Source organism: Cimex lectularius, unplaced genomic scaffold (assembly GCF_000648675.2).
Source record: "Cimex lectularius strain Harlan isolate CLEC.00 unplaced genomic scaffold, Clec_2.1 scaffold7, whole genome shotgun sequence".
NCBI classification, from domain to species: domain Eukaryota; kingdom Metazoa; phylum Arthropoda; class Insecta; order Hemiptera; family Cimicidae; genus Cimex; species Cimex lectularius.
Window position 1 is genome coordinate 536194 of NW_019392731.1, and position 18162 is coordinate 554355.

Consider the following 18162-nt stretch of genomic DNA (forward strand, 5'->3'; position numbering starts at 1 on the left):
AAAAAACAAATTCTGTCCCAAGTTGTACCAAAAAAATACATACAATAAACGTTTTATTGGTTGGTTACGTAAATTATCAAAATAGTAGATAACAGTAAGTAAAGGGGGCGTTGGTGGCTGCAACGGTTTAGGCGTTGACACGGCGCTCATCACTGTACGGTAAAACGGTAAAGGTCCCGGGTTCGAATCCAGCGGCCCTACATTCGAACCCGACAAACCTCCAAATCTCAAAAACACCGGCACCCCGAGGGTTGATATAGCCTCTGCTGTTGTGAACCCACTAAAAAAAAAAAACCGAAATATTCCGATCTTTGATTTGTGATCGTTCCAATACTCAACAATCTGATTGATTTCACAATTTATACATTAAATGGATTTTTTCAGCTAATCACTTTTTTAATTCACCATCAAAATAAACTATCGCCTTGGAATAAAGATTGAACCGATTATTACAATACGTACAGTAGATAAACTGAACAGCATACCGTTATCAAAAATTCTACAATAAACCTAGAACCATATTTATTCAAACTGACGACTCCGAACGTGAAAAGTGTTATGTTTAATGCAATACAAGAAGCCTTTGCCAGGCCGCCATGAGTAATTATCAATTAAAAAATCGCCTTAAAAGATTATCGTCCAATCGGGAAACCGTTCTGGAAATTATTATATAGAATTTTATGAATGTTATTCAAGTGGTTCGTTGAATGGGACCGAAAGGACTGGGCTCGTACCCAGTTAGAATTTAAATTACCCAAACCTTTGTTCATCCCATATGCATACTCCGCCTCCCCAGCATTTCAAATTAGAAGATGTATAAACATATGAGTAGAATCTAACCTGATCATGTCACAACTTTATTATAAAAATGTATACGAATATAACATTTTTAAAATAATAATTAGCAGAATGTTAAAATAAAGAAAATTATATAAAGTCGTGATAGAATCATTAAAATACTTTTGCCTGCTTGTCCATAATGTACTAGGCGTTGCAGGGTTAAATGTCGATACTGCCATGGAACATTCACTTAATAAAACGACGTTAAATGTCACTACAATGATGTTTCTACCTTGACTCTCTCCTGAGCTATTAACATTTTTGTGATTTTAATCTAAAATCAAATTTTTTCACATAAAGTCGTAAATTCTCACTGGTAGCACTGATCTACGTTTGATTTAATGAATCCACCATGGCAGTATTGGCATTAAATCCTGTTTTAATGGGGCCGGTGGCCGCACTTGAAAGAAATTGACAGGGCACTCATCAATGACGGGATCAGATCTCGGGGACCCTCAATTTGGTCCCACCCCCTTTCAAAAATGAGTTTCTTCGATGGAAGAACACCGGCACATAGGGGGCTCAAATTCACATTCGTGTGTGAGCCCCCAAAAATGGAGCCAGGGATGAAGTACAAAAAGCTGTACAGCTGCAGTGCTCAGGTGGAACTCCTCCAGTTTCTGGTATCCATTGTAAAAAAGTCCTGTTACACACTGTATAAACACATAATCAATAACCGAATAGTAGATCTATAGAACATTGAGTATATTCTAGGATAATTTGGTGGTAAAATTTGCTGCTCAAATTATACATCTCAAAACATTCATTAATTTCAAGCCATTTTGTGTAACTTTGATGCTATGACTATTCATTTAAGCTTTTTATTTGCAGTTAGCACAAGAAAACAAACCTCAGACACTACTGGCACGTTATACACTTCAAGATCCCGTGAATAAATCAACGGTATACGTCGTCGATGTATAATGAGTATAACAAAGAACTGATGATCCCTCCTTTTGGTAGTCCTATATTTCTCTTACGATGTCCTATTCTTTTGCCATCAACAAAATATGTTTATTATTAAATTCATAATGTTTCTTATGATATTTACAGGAAAGCGAATCAATTTCTCTCGCCAAATTTTCAATTTGATTTAGACTATTGCCGGGAAGGGTTATGGAAGGAAAGTGTTGGATTGGAAGTAAAGATATACGACGAAGGATTTATAAACAGATCAATATCAGTGGTATTGTGGTTTCAGAGTTAAATACTATTTAAAGGTTTTGTGAATAGTAAAGTTGGATAGAAAGTAAGAATCTTGCGCAATGGTTCAAAAGCTAGATTGACTCGATTCTTTGAAGTTTGGAACGCTTGGTTTAACATAACAGTCCAATTCTATACGTCCCGATTGTGTGTCGCCTCATTCATGAAATGCAGATGTCTTTTTTAGAGGTTTAGAAATGAGTTTTTATCGCTGTAAAGTCCCAAAGCGCGCGTCATTGGTGTCGGGGAGAGAAAGAGGGTTCTAGTAATTAGATGGCATGGCAAGGATGAAAATAATTTCCAGTAATTAGCTTTGCTGACTCTGATCCTACATTTGACTCATTTTTTCAAATACGAAGTCCTAGAGGTTTCTCAAGGGCACTAATGAATCTGCTGATAGGACAATACACTTTATCATGATTGAAATCACTTCAATACTGAAAAGAGAAAGATACCATGGATGTTGCCTTGCTAAGCATTCGCTTCAGCATGGGGGATGGGAGAGAAAGATATTACGATTCGGTCTTGAACCCTTTTGAACATGATTTTAGAATGAAGGTGAATAAGTGAATAGAAATCGTGCAGTATAGTTTATTTTTTTCAACTTTATTTTATGCACTTAGGTACCATTTTTGATGAAAATTAAATTAAAAGTTAAAATGATAAGAAATACGAATAAAATTGATGTTAACTTGTTTTTCCAATGCATCGCTTCTAAAACTTAACCACTTTATGTTCAATAAAAAAGTTTTATTTTTATTTTAAGTCCCATTTATATCAATTACAAAATCGCAACATATTTTTATTTTAAATTCACTAATTTCGTGGTCCGCTTGACCAATAATACTTTACAATTAATTAAAGTTTTTAGTTAAGACGAAAAAAGTTAATGGCACGAGAGGGATTCGAACCCATGACCTTGGGCTAGATACGCCGCTGCTCTACCACCTGAGCTATCGTGACCTCGATCCACTCGGACATCAACTCCCCATCTCAACTCCACCTTATGAGTGGGCACCGGGAAAAGGAGGGAAAACTCATAAGGTGGAGTTGAGATGGGGAGTTGATGTCCGAGTGGATCGAGGTCTCGATAGCTCAGGTGGTAGACCAGCGGCGTATTTAGCCGAATGTCGTGGGTTCGAATCCCTCTAGTTCCATTAACTTTCTTTCATCTCAACTAAAAACCTTAATTAATTGTTTTTATTTTATATTTTTCATGTTTTAAGAAACAAAATTTAAATATAAAAACCTTCGATTAAACTTTTATAAAACGAAAGCATATCAAAAAATAGAAAAGCATGATCTTCTCATAAGTCTTCTTATAACAGATTAGTGGGTAATTAAAGAAATTATATATTTAACATATGTTTAATAATTAGATGAGAAGTTTATAATACAAAAATATATAATAATAGGGAAGAATGATCATTAGTCTTTTTATAACAGATTAGTGTTTAATTGAATAAATTATATATTTAACATATGTTCAATAATTATATAAGAAGTTTATAATACAAAAATAGATGATTATAGAAAATAAGAGCTAGAGAGATTATAATACAAACATACCTAAACTTGTCATTGGTTTGTAATAATAAAATATTAATATATAATAATATAATAATAAAATGATATTATTGCAATAATTATATATAATAATAATAATAATAATAAAATTTTATTAATTCCATCTTACATAAAATTCCGTTGTTTTCTTATATATTGATTGTAAATATCGTTTATTTATGTTAGTAACGGTTATTGATGATAACCTTTATAACATTTTAAATATAAAATTTAAAAAAATTAAATTTATTGATCGAAAAGAAGTTTTTATCTGGACATTAATCCTAATCTCAACTGATAATCTGGTTCAAGAAAACCTAGCGTTAGGCGCTGCATCTTCGATAAAGGTCCTTACGACAAGAATGATCTTTTTATCCTCACGATCTTTCCTGTGTTATCCGTAAACTCTTCTAAAGAGAGATTTTTGTGATAGGAAGGAGCTTTCTTAGACTTCATTAGCTTGAGTGGTACGGTAATAAAGAGAAGGTTTTCCGAGGGGCGAAAGGAATGTAGGGCTTTTTGGCCGTTGGGTCAGATGGCTATCGTTATATACGACCTGGCATCCACCTCAACATTCATTATCGCCCCTTCCCCTGGTGCTCTTTTCATAACACATTTATACATAGTATCAACCCTTTGATACAATAAAAATAAATTAAACGCCGCCGTCGGTTGTTTTTTTTCCCTGAAGGGCGGGTCGCGGAGAGATATTTCGGCCATAATAAAAGAGATTTTCTCGTTGAATTGAAGATTGGCGGCGCGGATAAATGTAAGTCGATCGCAATCTTATCTATTGTGATTAATGGTGGGGACGATTTTGTACTAATCCAAACTCTGGGGTAAGGTATTTCGATCGATTTTATATCAAACATTCTTTACTAGATATTCGTTGTTACGAAAAACAAAAAACATTAGCCAACAGGATGGTTGATTATTGAATTACTTAATCATATGTCATCAATAATCAACCAAAAACTACACGAATGTTGTCACAATAAAGATCTTTGTTTTCTCAAAAGCTAAAAATGCGTTTTTCGTTCTACTAATATACACACCAAGTAACACCCGTTTTATTGCTTATTAGTTGGGTTACCACCGATTTATACCTCTGAAACAATCCCAGCAATCCACTGTGATTACATTGATATGTTTTAATAAGGCCATTTATCCAAGGATTGTTTACAATTTGCTAACTTCCTTGAATTAATATCTAACAATCTATTACTGAATGTTTTTGGGTAGTGGTTATGTAAGATTATTTGTATGTTAGAGTTTATTGATTGTTAAATAAACTTTACAAATATGTTCTTCATAATGTAAAATTAATATAAGTTCTGATGATGACCTTAAAATAGGGCGAAAATTTAACAGTAATAACAGAATTTGCTTTTTTCGTAAAGACTGTATTGTGATCCAGAATAGCGTTTTTACATTGACTTTCGTGCAATCAACAGTTACGATAGGAGCAGATAAAACATATTATGCGAATATGTCACAGCTGAAATACAATTGTGTCCGCCATACTAACAAAAAACGACATCCAAAAAACAGTGCCAACTAATATATTTCGGGTGTAACAACAACGCTAGCCAAGTTGGAAACACTGGTGGAATTGGCCGTTTTTCTCGGAAAGCAGTTAATAGTGCTGGATTTTCCTGCAATCCCACAAAATGATTCGCTGGATGAAGCCCACTTTTCAAAGTGGTTAACGTTGAATCGTTTGGCTTTCCCCATGATCGCTGCCGAAATGTGTTTTTATACAGAATCCACATTTCTTCTCTGCCACCAATCCCCTAAGAAATTGGACCGTTAACTCGGCACTTTGAAAGCATCAGGAACAGAAATGCGCTCTCATAAATTTTGTTTTTTACCCACCAAAAATAAACACATTTTGCTGCAATCCGGATTACTAATGACACTTTTATCTTAACAGGACAGAAATGAATACAGCAAAGATTTCCAGTTGTCTTTGCCCAGACAAGTTTTTACGTAGATACTTTTTCTAATACTTTTTCTAGGAAGTACAATTGCTTGAAATTGTTGGTATTATCAATAAGAAAATATATAATCTAAAAAAAGTTTAGCAAAGAAGGCCAATCGAACTGAAGTCTTTACAAAAATTGTTAATATAATATAAGTTTTTGTTTTCTATTAAAAATTAAAATTGAATTTATAATTGGATTTACATTTTAAAAATAAAATTATAATTTTTTATTGAAGTCTAAATTTTATTTGAATGCTAAAAATTTTAGAAAAGTGAATTTACAGTGATGTTATTGAATGTCATTAAAACCTTTACCGCATATTCAAACTTCACGATTAATACACTTACAACGTAAGGCAAGGATGAGAGAGAGGAATAACATACACATACACACACAAATACATATACACATATATTTTTTTCTTGACTGGTTTTTGTAATTTATAAAATATAAAATGGTTTATTTGAGAGAAAAAATGTGTGTCGAGAAAAAAGTAAGGAAAAACACATGAATAAGATTATACATAACTCTGACTGTTGGTCGAAAGGATTTTTCCTCGCACTCACGTCCCTACTCCCCGTGGCGTCGGGAGCAATCTTTTTTTCTGTCTCACTCTCTTTCTTTCAAATCCTTCGCTCAAAAAGAGTCCCATTTGGCTGTTTTCAAAGAACTGAAAGATAGTACAGGAGAACGGAATAAAATATATATATATTTATAAATAAACATGGACACAAATATTACTAGAATGTCTTCCAATTGGAAATAATTTGAAAAGTTTTCCGAGGATTGACTGAATTTAAAAAAGAAATTGTTTATGTCAGTATTTTCAACGATCAAAATCAATTTTTACAATACGTTACATTTTTAATTAGAAACATCTACTTTTTATTAGTAATATGTGATTTATTTCACTATATTCAAGTACCATATTGTAAAAATTTCTGTGACCTTATTACTTTTAGAGACCCTCGTTCGAAAATAAAGTAATTTCTCTCTCTCTCTGTGCTTTTCTCTTCTCTCTATCTCTCTCTCTTCTCTCTGTCTGTCTGTCTGTCTCTCTCTCTCTCTCTCTGCCTGTCTGTCTGTCTGTCTGTCTGTCTTTCTGTCTGTCTGTCTGTCTGTCTGTCTGTCTGTCTGTCTGTCTGTCTGTCTGTCTCTCTCTCTCTCTCTCTCTCTCTCTCTNCTATCTATCTATCTATCTATCTATCTATCTATCTATCTATCTCTCTATCTATTTTTCTCCATCTCTTTATCTCTATCACACTATCTCCTTCACGCTTTCGTTGTAATGAATTAAATATAAAGGTTTGTTGTTTAGTTATATTATTATATGGGTGAGGATTTTATTTTGGATATTTTTTCAAAATTTGGATATTAACCGACTTAGTAAAGAACGATTCCATTCATTAGTAAATATGTCGACTATTTATTTGGAAATACTCTAGTTAGGCAATTTCAATACATTCTTTCGTTACTGGACACTTACCATCCGACAGATCTTCAAACCTGAATCGTCGAAACAAGGTTTATTTTATTAATACAAAATTCGTCAATTTTATATAAGCAATAATGTAAGTAAGTGTGAAAAACCTGACGCTCGATTATTAAGTCAGTAAACTGGGGGGTGGGGTTAGTTTCATCTATAAAATTAAACTAAAGAGAGCTGAATGTGTAATATATTAATTATGTGTTAAATGGAAAAAAAAAACCCCGGAAAACTCAATAAAGCGAAAATTTCAGGGTCCCCTGTTCCGATTTTTGCGGGAAATTGGGTTTTTTTATTGTATATAGTATGTCTCATGTGTTGTGTGTCTATATGTTTGTCTGAGTGCATGTATTTATTAGCGTGAATGGCGAGGGGTGAAGGTAAAATATAACATCATCATCGCCCCTCGAACGATGAGAGCGTATGTGTTCGGGGTCGATGGCGGAATATCAAGTACTCCACCGACCAAACGGAATGAGTGTATTGTATGGATGTATTTATGTGTATGAATGTTTTTATCTCTATGAACGTAGTGTTTGTAAATAGAATATTGACTTGACTTAGCTTGGGGCTGAAATGACCCAGATGTCGGAAGCCCCAGTAAAAAAAAAAATTAAATAAAAAAATTAAAAAAAAAAAAAATAAAATAAAAAAAATAAAATAAAATAAAATAAAATAAAGCGAAACAGTAAAATATCGTAAATTTGATTTTAATGTTATATGCTAAAAGGGAATTTCACTTTATTATTTTATAGTTATCGGAATGGTACCTCTATATTCACAGTTAAACACGTAATTTTGTTTATTGGACAACTCTTGCAGATGGAGGCATCAATGCGTTAAATGTGGTGATGTACTGCAAAATTAAGTTAATATAGAATTCAGTTTTTATCAAACTTAAATATGCAAAAGTAGATAATGGATCTATATAATATATATATTACAATGTAATAGATAATAGAAGTGGCAATAAAACTTACAATTACTGGCTGGTATAATCACATAATACATGTATAATCAGTGATACACTTTGAGAAGAAAAATAAATTGTGCCCAAATTTTTATTTTTAAGGTTTTATTCTTCGTACTGAATGTATTTGAGAAAAAAACAAATTCAAAGTATAAAACGTTCTAGAAACAATTTTCAATCCAGTTTTTGATTTTGAAAAATAAAAGAAAGCGAAACAGAGAGTACTGTGATTAGAAAATCATATTTCACCAGAGATGACATATACACATAACAAACGTTTTACTAGTCGTGTACCTGTTGTACAGATTACATATAAACTTTTACAAATTTTATAATTTTTTAAAGAAATGCTTAATTTTTAAAGAAACAAAATCTGCAATTTTAGATATGACATCTCTAAACTTAGCTATGCCTACTGTGGTGTAATCAACGTTAAAAAGTGCGGAAAGAAAGCCTAGTAACCAATCATGAGCAATGTGACCAAACCAGTTTTTACTTCCAGGAATTAAAAAAAAATAGTTTTGCAAATAATGTTAATGGAAGTTTTTAAAATAATGATTTTTATTAATTGATTTCAAATACTATTCGTGATCGGTCTTCAAAAGTTTAATTAAATTTTAAAATGAGAAGCGATAAGTTTTTTAAAAAACAAACAATTCTTTGCAAGAGATTTTCACTTTCAAATTTAGTCAACAATTTAAATGTTATCAAGAAATTAGAAAGTGAAAACTTATAGAACGAAATTAAACCAGACCAGAAAAAATGTAACCTGATTTTATTATTTGTCAGGTATTCCAAAATGATACCTCCAGCAAGTGGTTTTTAGATTCACATAGTATTTTGAATTATGATTATAAATATGATTTTATTCATTGATATTATAGCGTTAGTAATTATTTGTAAAATATAATATTAAGTTCAGTATTCTTTTGTTTCTTGTTGTTGTGTAAACTGGATTTATTCTCAGTATGATTTAACATGTAAAATAACCTACCATGTGTGGAATGCGATTTATTTTCCATATGATTATTTCATAATATAAATAAATCCATGAAAAATCTACCGACGTTACAAATGGGAAAATAATGTGCCAATAATATTTTTATATTTTAACACTTTCATGAAATTTTTAAGCAGACTAAATAAAAGCTTTGTAGTAAAGGAGAAAAGATTAAAAAGAGCCCCTAATTAGAATAATTGTACAAACGAAAAGGCGAATAAAAGGGACACGCTTTAATTATAATGCGAGACTTGCAACATAATTACCAGATCATACCAGAGCAAAGACATAGTTATTCGAGCTCATAATTAGACGGAAGTCTGGGCTGTCTCATATTTCCGTGAGGGAAAGCACTTGCGTTCAAATCGATAGTTATTATTTCACTTAGGGACCCGAAGCCACCTGTAGCCTGAGGCACCCGATTTCCAATATTCAAAAACGTTGAATACTCCAGGGAGTGGCTCATCACTTCTATTTCGACCTGTGTGGAACCATCGACTTGTAATGAACCACGTAATCATTATTTAAGATCACTACTTTAAGATATTAAAATATAATGCAGGTTTTGACTTAATGATTACGCTAGATTTTATTTTTATTTTATTTAAAAAAATTGAAAACATTTTAAAACTAAAAAATCTCTTTTTGGTTCAGTGTTCATGAGCATTTCATACTACCGTCTAATATGACATTTGTCACGAGGGGAGAAAAGAATGATCTCGCAGAGTGGGGCAAAAATATTGACTGGTTGACAACGGAGGAGGAAATCCGGTCGTGGAAACAATTTGGGCGATGCGCCTCCCGCTTGTTAAGGTCAGTTCAAATGGGCTCACTTTGTTCGACCCAGTGACAAATCAACAAAGTTGACATGTCTGAATTATCTACTTTTCACCGGCGTTATTATATGAGAATACCTGTATTCTACAGGGCCAACTGGTTTTGTCGAGTTGTCTGTTCCCTTAATTTATTGCTTTTCTGGGCTTTTGCGCCCGCCGGAGGATGGGGAGCTTTTTACTCGACGTGTGTAACTCGTAAATGAGAGCTTTTCAATACATCGGACTTTCAATGGCTCTTTGTCTTCTTTCCTCCGAATAGGTTCCAATCGTAGTGTGAACAATCATCAAGTGAATACAAAGCTGAATGGAGCTTTCAGTTCTTTGCGAATCGAGGTCTTTAAATTAACTGGAAATTCTTTCAAATTATAATAATTTAAACATAATCTTGAATGAATTTTATATGATAAAACAATTTAAAACAAAATGCTTGTCAGATTTGAAGGGAAATGTTTAGACCAAGAGGAAAGGAGCAATTCATGCTGGCAATGTAACTACTGATTTCTGTATTGCTCTTGCATCTAATTGACCAATTCGCCACTAATCCAACGTAAACCATAGTTGCTCTAAAAACAACATATGTATACTGAACTCTGACCTTAATCTCATTTACGTTTAAATATTAATATAGTCGATACATGCTAATTTAGAGCAGAACCAACTATTAACAACAACTATATTATTTAATCTGTCTGCTTTATGCTTTATGCTTTCTGTTCATCGCTTTGTTAAAAACATATGAGTTGTTATCTCAATGCCATAAATTATAAAATTAATAGTTTAATAACAAACCTGCTACGTAGCAATAACTGAGTTGGACCTTTTTGAAAAAATAGAATAATATTAGGAAATGTTTTTGAATATTGAAAAAGTTGCAGCCGGATTTCGCAATTTTTATCAGATATCTCAACATTAATTTATTTTCATTTTAATTATTGCTTTACATTTTTTTCTGTTAAATACCATGCTGTTTAGTCAACTATTAAAAAATCAACTATCTTTAATAGATTAAACATAAAAGTTGAAAAATTGTATAAAAATATGGATTTGTGAGTGAATTGCATATTGTGGGAAATAATAGTGCCGAATTACGAAATTTTTCTGATTTGAAATTGTTCAAAAATAAAATCATTAGGTGTTAAAGTTTCAGAAGAAGATAGAAGTCTGCATATTAACCAAATTGATTAGTTTCCGACCAATGTGAATAATATCCATTTAATTTGATTCGCGACCAAAAGCAAATCATGGTTACGAATTATCAGGAATTGTTTTATGAAACGCACTTTTTGCTCTTTCCTTTATACACTTACTTTTACAATGTAAATTTTGAAATTTAAATCGATTAAAAGGCGAATGAAATATTGTTTGCTAAATTACTCATACAATTTTTAAGCGTTGAAATGAACTAATCATACTGCAATGTTAAAAGAAACGTTTTAAATGAATTACAACAATTAATAGTTTAATAATTAAATATCAACCATGATAACGATGAAATATTAAAAAATTCAATAATAATGCAACAATATTATTATCAATACACAAAATTTTTGGTGCGGATTCGTTAAGTTTCATTAGAAAATGGATGACGATTAGGCTAAACCTTCAATACTTCCAGATGTTGCAGAACTGTATTCACGACGCCCATACAAAACAGTTCGTTTTTATTATTATTATTATTTTATTTTACTTCATTTATTTATATCCACAATTGTACATGTATTATATACAAGATTGGATTTCAAATTATGTGTTTGGCATTATGGGCGTTATAGAGAAAGCTACCCATTGGCAGCCGCTGTGGATTAATGAAATGTTATTAATCATTTAAGAGGTCTCTTATCCATATTCTTTTCAGACGTTTACGTGGTAATTGTGGAGAATGGAGTAATCGTATTTGTGTGTTGGTGTCATTTTGTAATTTACTATGAAAACGTCTGTAATATGTTTTGATGGATGAAAAAACTGTTGGGGTTTGAAGATCTCTGTGAAGTGTATTATTGTTTACATAAAAAGGGGCAGAAACAATTAGTCTTAAAATTTTGGATTGAAAACTTTGTAATCTTTGAATATTGGAATACTTGGCACTCGTACATCCAAATAGGTTTGAGTAGGTATGTGTAAGTTTTGATTTTAATGGTAATTTTGATTGTCGCTTGAGTAGGTAATAAAGAATTTTAAATCGTTTGTTCAGTGTCTGTTTTTGTAATCATGCGTCGTTTTTATTAAACCCATTTTGCCTCTCTTATTTGCTTTTCATCAAAACTATAACAAATTCACAGATCTTTGTAAACAGACACAGCTAATTTACACAGATAGGAAGAATATAACGAAAACACTCGAGGAAAATACACAGTTGTACTGGATAAAATTATGAATTTATTTGATGATACTTGTCTCAAGTTAAAAATGACTTCAAAGTCGTCCACCTTTTCAATCAATGGACGTAGTCTATGCTATGAATAATCGAAACACACTCTCCCCGAAGACCAGGTATTGTGGTGTTAGATGGGAACACGAATTGCTCTCGTGCCCAATATTGTGCTCCGATCCGCCGGGAATATTCTATTGCCTCAACTCCTCCTGAACCTCTTTGCCAAGGACGCAAAGAATGTAGTGGCATGGAAAGTTTTTGGGTTGGTTAGAAGGATTTAAAATAATAAATTCCTTTGAGTTTCCGTTGAGTTTTGAGGAATCTAATATTAGGATAATTATAATATAAAGATTATTAAACTGTAAATAGTAATAAAAAGATTCAAACGTCTATTTACAACTTTTTAGTTACTACATATAAATGCAATAAACAGTACATACGAAAACCAAATGGATACAATTTTCTTTCAGCTTTTACCTTTTAGCAACAGGATTTTGAAGTGATTACAATAAAAACAGTTAAGAAAGTGATTATGGGTTTTCCATCTTTGGTTACTATTTTGCGAGAAAGAGGTTCGACTGATAACTTTATTTAACTGCTGAAAAATGATTAGGGTTATTTGTAATTTATTATTACTCTATGAAATTCAATTAAACTAACCTATATATTTTTGTTAGTTGGATAAAACAAAATAGAAAATACAAACCAAAAATAAAAAAATGTTAATCTTAATTTTTAATAACGGATTTACTTAAGAATAGTAAACACGAAGATTCCTCATTTTGTAAAAAAAAAAACCTTTTCTCGTTTTTTCTCCATATTAATCCAGTTGTATTCTGTTTAATATGGAAAAACATCATCTTGAATCAGAAGTCGATAATATTATTGTGATAATAAGTCATCGAGGCCACCGGCATGCGGATATCGCAGAGGAAGTTGGCCTTTCTCAGAGCGTGGTCATCTTTAGCCCGATTCCGAGAGACTGGGATGGCATATAGGAGGCTGATAGTGGATCTCAGCGCATTACAACGCTAGGGAGTACAAATAAATTGTCATTGCTGCAAGACGGAACACTTTCCATGGTGCCAGCAATATTCTAAATGAAGTACAAGATGTTTTGGCAAGGCTTTTAACACAAATGATTCGAAATAGTTTTTGAGGAGTTGGCAACACACCGTATGCTGCTTTCAGCGAGCTGCAACACCAGCAACTCAGGAGAATCCTGGAGTGAGCGCTAAAAATTATAAGGCAAGTAAATACTACAAAATTTGCAATGACTCTATTAATCTTAGAGCAGTGTATATTAAATAAGCGATAACTCAAGAAAAAAATTAATTAAAAACAAATATTTTAAATCAAATGAAAAATGATGGGTTTACATTTTTTATAATCCATACATTTTCTTTACAACCCAACTTGGGTTTCAGCAATTTCTTCAGAAAACTGTACTCTCTAAAAAAATGTCTAATGAGTATTCCACTAGTTTATTTTAACTATGTAAGCTCATTTTATCGCAGAGTATACAACGAGAAGCAAACATATTTTACTTTAAAAATGAAAAAAAAATTTTGGTGACTGATATACTTTCAAAAGTTTTTTTTTTAATGTACCTAGGCGAGCTGAGATCCTTTGCAGAATATACATAACAAAAGCCTGTCAAAATAAACGGATTTCTTCCAACAAATTAATATCATAATAATATTCTTTATAGTATCCCAAGTCTTTAGATTCAGTTATATTTGTTTTTTGAATCAATTACTTACCTTTATGTACAAACTAGTTGTAACAAAAAAAATTTCTTTATAATAAACTTTTTGATAAGTACAATTTACTATAGTGTCGACGAAATGCTGTTTTATTTAAATATAACTCGTGCCAGGAAAGATTGTACACAAGTATCAAGTGATGGCTAAACCACAATTTTGGTTCAATGTTGATGATCGAAACCAGATTTATGGCTTATCCAAATAATGGTGTGGCACGGAAGGTTTAATACCTACTTGATCCTGATTCACAGGATCTGTCTCAAGGACAATAAATACTGCACTCAGCCACCTCGCACTGAAATACCATTGTCCTGACGAAGGTCCATCAAATAAAAAACAGTTTTCTTTTCAAAAGTATGTCGCAAACTCGTTTATTGCAAATTGTGCCACATATCCTAAACAAAATGGCTAAAGAAAAGTGAAGTTTGGTAGTCCTCACGTTTCCAAGCTGTACATGGCACAACCTGACTAATTTATAAATTGTTATTGAATTATTTGCCAGATGGAGATCAATATTGTGTTTTAGGTCTCGGGTTGTAGTTCCTCCAATTTATAATTTCTAGATATAACAAAAAAAAGTTGTTTAAACGAGGTAAACAGCAAAGAGAAGACTCATATAAAAACGGAACCTTATTGATAATAAATACAAGGAATGTAAAAAAAAATTAATAAAATGTATCTCTAAATTCCATATCTTAAGATGTAGTTCAATAGTAGTAGTCCACCGGTATAGGTACTCCTTTAGGGAACCTCATCTTAGAGGTCGTTGGTACAAAAAAATAGGGGGTGAAAGAAGTACTACATTCAAATTTTGCTAAGTGATGGATAAGTTAGTTGTACTTACGACGTCGATGAGCTGTGACAGCCTGAGACCCATTTTAACGGTAAGACGATCCGAGTTGTTGCCGACGGGCCGAATGAGCCGGTTATAGTTGGAGAGTAGGTCATCGTAGAGGCGCTTGGCTTCGGGGTTTCCCAACGCCCCCGTCATACACACAGCCCAAACCACCCCCCACACCAGCCCCATCTTACTACACCCCTGTAACAGATAAGACGAAAACAAAATTAATCGTGGCTTATTTGATCCAGGAAAATATAATCAATTAAAAAATTTTATGATTTGGTTTAAGGAATTTGTCAACTTAAGGAAAGAAACGGTCGGAGCAAGGTGAAGAGACCACAGGAAATAGGCTTATGCCGCTAATAATTTAATTTTCTAGTCGGCCTTTGTCTGGTAGAACGCATTTCCTCAGGAAATGGATTTGTAAACGTACCATCCCATTCATATTTTAAATAATTGTGTATAATCTTCTCGTATGGCCAAATAATAAATTAAATATATTGAAATCTTTAATGTATTTCATACAAACAAAAACAAAATATATTTGATAATATAAAAAGTCGAGGGTGTTAAGGATTTTGTATCTAGCCCTCACGAGCATACAAAAGTAGTATGTGCATTGGAACGGAATTTCTTAGGCAACAAAAATAAAGAAAGAACGTTGTATTGTGCCTATGTTTATCCACGACCTAAGAACAAAAAAAGTTTCATTTTTAGCTAGAGAACATATTCCTGTATCATATAAATGTGTACATTTTGTGCTCTATTCCAATAACAGACTTTTTGAGTTTTTAAACGGATAAATTTCTGTATCACCATGAAGCACAACAAATCAAACGTTGATAAGGTGAGCCCTCCCAAAAACCCCTACAGGTCATAATCTGAATTTTAAATCTATTTTTCTTTAAAGAAATAAAATGCGTAGAAGATGGTCTGAAATATAAGCGTGCAAAACTCTCGTATCTTTAATTTTTTAATACTATATAATAATTATTTTAGGCCAATTAGTTTATATTGAAAAATCACAAACTAACAGAAAAATCATTTGTTTTTGTATTTAATTTTATGTAATGTTTATTTTTAATTCTAATTTCTTTTCACGGGGTTTTATATAAGAATTAGTTTTTTTTTAATTTTCAGATTATCAGAAAAATTCTTTATTATCTAATTTTATCTAATTTTTAAATTTAATTATAATTAATTTTCCTATGGAATTTTAAGAGGCGAATTATGTTATGATAAAAAGAAATTTTGCAAACATACATAATTTTTTCAATATGTACATTGTATACACTATTTGGATATATCTGTTCTCCATAAATAGATCCGACAATATCCTCAAAAAGGGTTAATTTGACGGGAAAAAAACTAAGAATATGCACCTACCTTTTAACTATTAACAACGGAACATGCTTTTTAGCACATACTAACAATGATGATACAAATAAAAATCCCAAAATTGTACCAATTCAATGATCAGTTCTCCAGATATTCTTTTTACAATTTAATCATATTTTTCTTTGTTATTCGTTTTATCGTTTTTGTTTGTAAATAAATTCAAAGAAGTGAGAGTGCTCTTTACTGGTCACTGGAATCTGAGAAGCCGCCTACACAATGTTGGTATATTAATGATGACCTTGTTTGTAGATTGTGCAGTGAGAAGGAAGAAACTGCCATCTTTAAGTGAAAAACAACCGCTCAATGTTGACATAAACTTGGTACCAAGAATAACCGGAAAAATGAATCAATGTCCAGTTTCTTAAAAGGAAGGCTCAGTCAATTAAGCTGAATTCAGAAACTATTAAAAATGACAATAAACACATAAATATACAGCAGCATAAATTTCTAATAATGATCTAGTTTACATACAGAAAAGCAATAAATTGAATAGGAAAAAATTACACAAAATCCGAAGTGGTCAATTTTGTTTAGTAAGAAATGTATCAAATTCAATCTATGACTGTAGAAGAATACATAAAGAAGCAACATTATTTCATATAAAAAATTATTACCATTAAAATAAATTAATACTATTTTCCTGTAATATGTTTTTTTCTTTTACCAGGGTTCGCAACAGCAGAGGTCATATAAACCTCCAGGGAGCCAGTGTTTTTGAAAAAAAGCCCATTTGTTCGAGCCGCTGGATTCGAACCCGGGACCTTTGCCTTTCAGTGATGAGCGCCGTGTCAACGCCTAAACCGTTGCGGCCACCGACGCCCCCAATATGTTTTTATTTTAAACCATAAAGTTCAAGTAAATTTGTAATTCTATATTTCCCGAAACAATTTCGGGACTTAAGGAGGGGAGGTATAAAACGACAGCTTATTTTAACCGATGACTTTCACGGAAGGTTGTAGTAGTTATTCGTTTTGCATAATTCAAACATAGTAAAAAAAACTGGTTTTGTATTTAGACAGTTATAAAATAACATAGTAAATATAATTCTTCCTTCAGAGGTGAGCTAACAAAGTTTTTGATTTGGTAATTGCAATAATAAAATTCGAGAAAACGATCATTTTTTTCAACTTGTAAATAACATATATAAGTATATACAACATATATACAAATATATAATTATATACAATTAAATTCTTTTTAGGAAGAAATTTTGTAGAAAAAAAAACTTTTACGAAAAGAACAGTATACAAAATATTGTCACAGAGACAATGCCATCTAAGTATTTTAAAAATTTCTTAAATATTCACAATATAGATATTGCCTTCTTAAAATAAAAAAATTAAAAATAAATAAAAACGTTTCGAACTTGATCAAACGCTGTAAACGAATTTAAAGAAAGCAAAAAGAAAACAAAACATAAACTTGAACAAAAAAGAATATTTTCGCGGTGCAAAGCCGACGGTGGATTCTCGGGACCTTTCTTTCTAGCTGTACTTTACCAATCACCGCCCAATCAATACCGGCCTCTGTACGCCAGGAAATTCTTTTGTTCCTTGTCCCCTTCCACGGACCGTCAACAACAAAACAAAAATTCACGCCCTAGCTGTTTCTGGTTAATGAGGTTTGATTTGATTTATTTTTGTTTTTTAAATCTAGAAGATTTCTCTTTTTATCTGTGGGCAAGTGGGTTGAATGTTCCTAGGTACACCTGCTCTGCATAGAGCTACACTTGTGACACAAATATCAATAAACTTCAAGTCATACAAAGAAATTTTTATGACTTGCCAATTCAACTCCGAGATATAAAAGGATTACCCAAATCCATACGGAAACTGGCATAAAACGGATTCGCGACGTCATAGCCATGAGCACGAAACAATTTTTTGCACGTCTCTCTATG

The 18162-nt window shown here is 32.1% G+C and overlaps 1 protein-coding gene across 1 annotated transcript in view; it reads right to left on the reverse strand.

Moving 5' to 3' along the window:
• Nucleotides 1–18162, reverse strand: part of LOC106663856 (acetylcholine receptor subunit alpha-like 1) — a 272550-nt gene that overhangs the window by 168098 nt on the left and 86290 nt on the right. The window contains exon 2 of the mRNA XM_014389050.2: nucleotides 14868–15062. Coding sequence (XP_014244536.1) covers nucleotides 14868–15050 — 183 coding nt within the window. The 5' untranslated portion in view covers nucleotides 15051–15062. The remainder of the gene's footprint in view (nucleotides 1–14867; nucleotides 15063–18162) is intronic.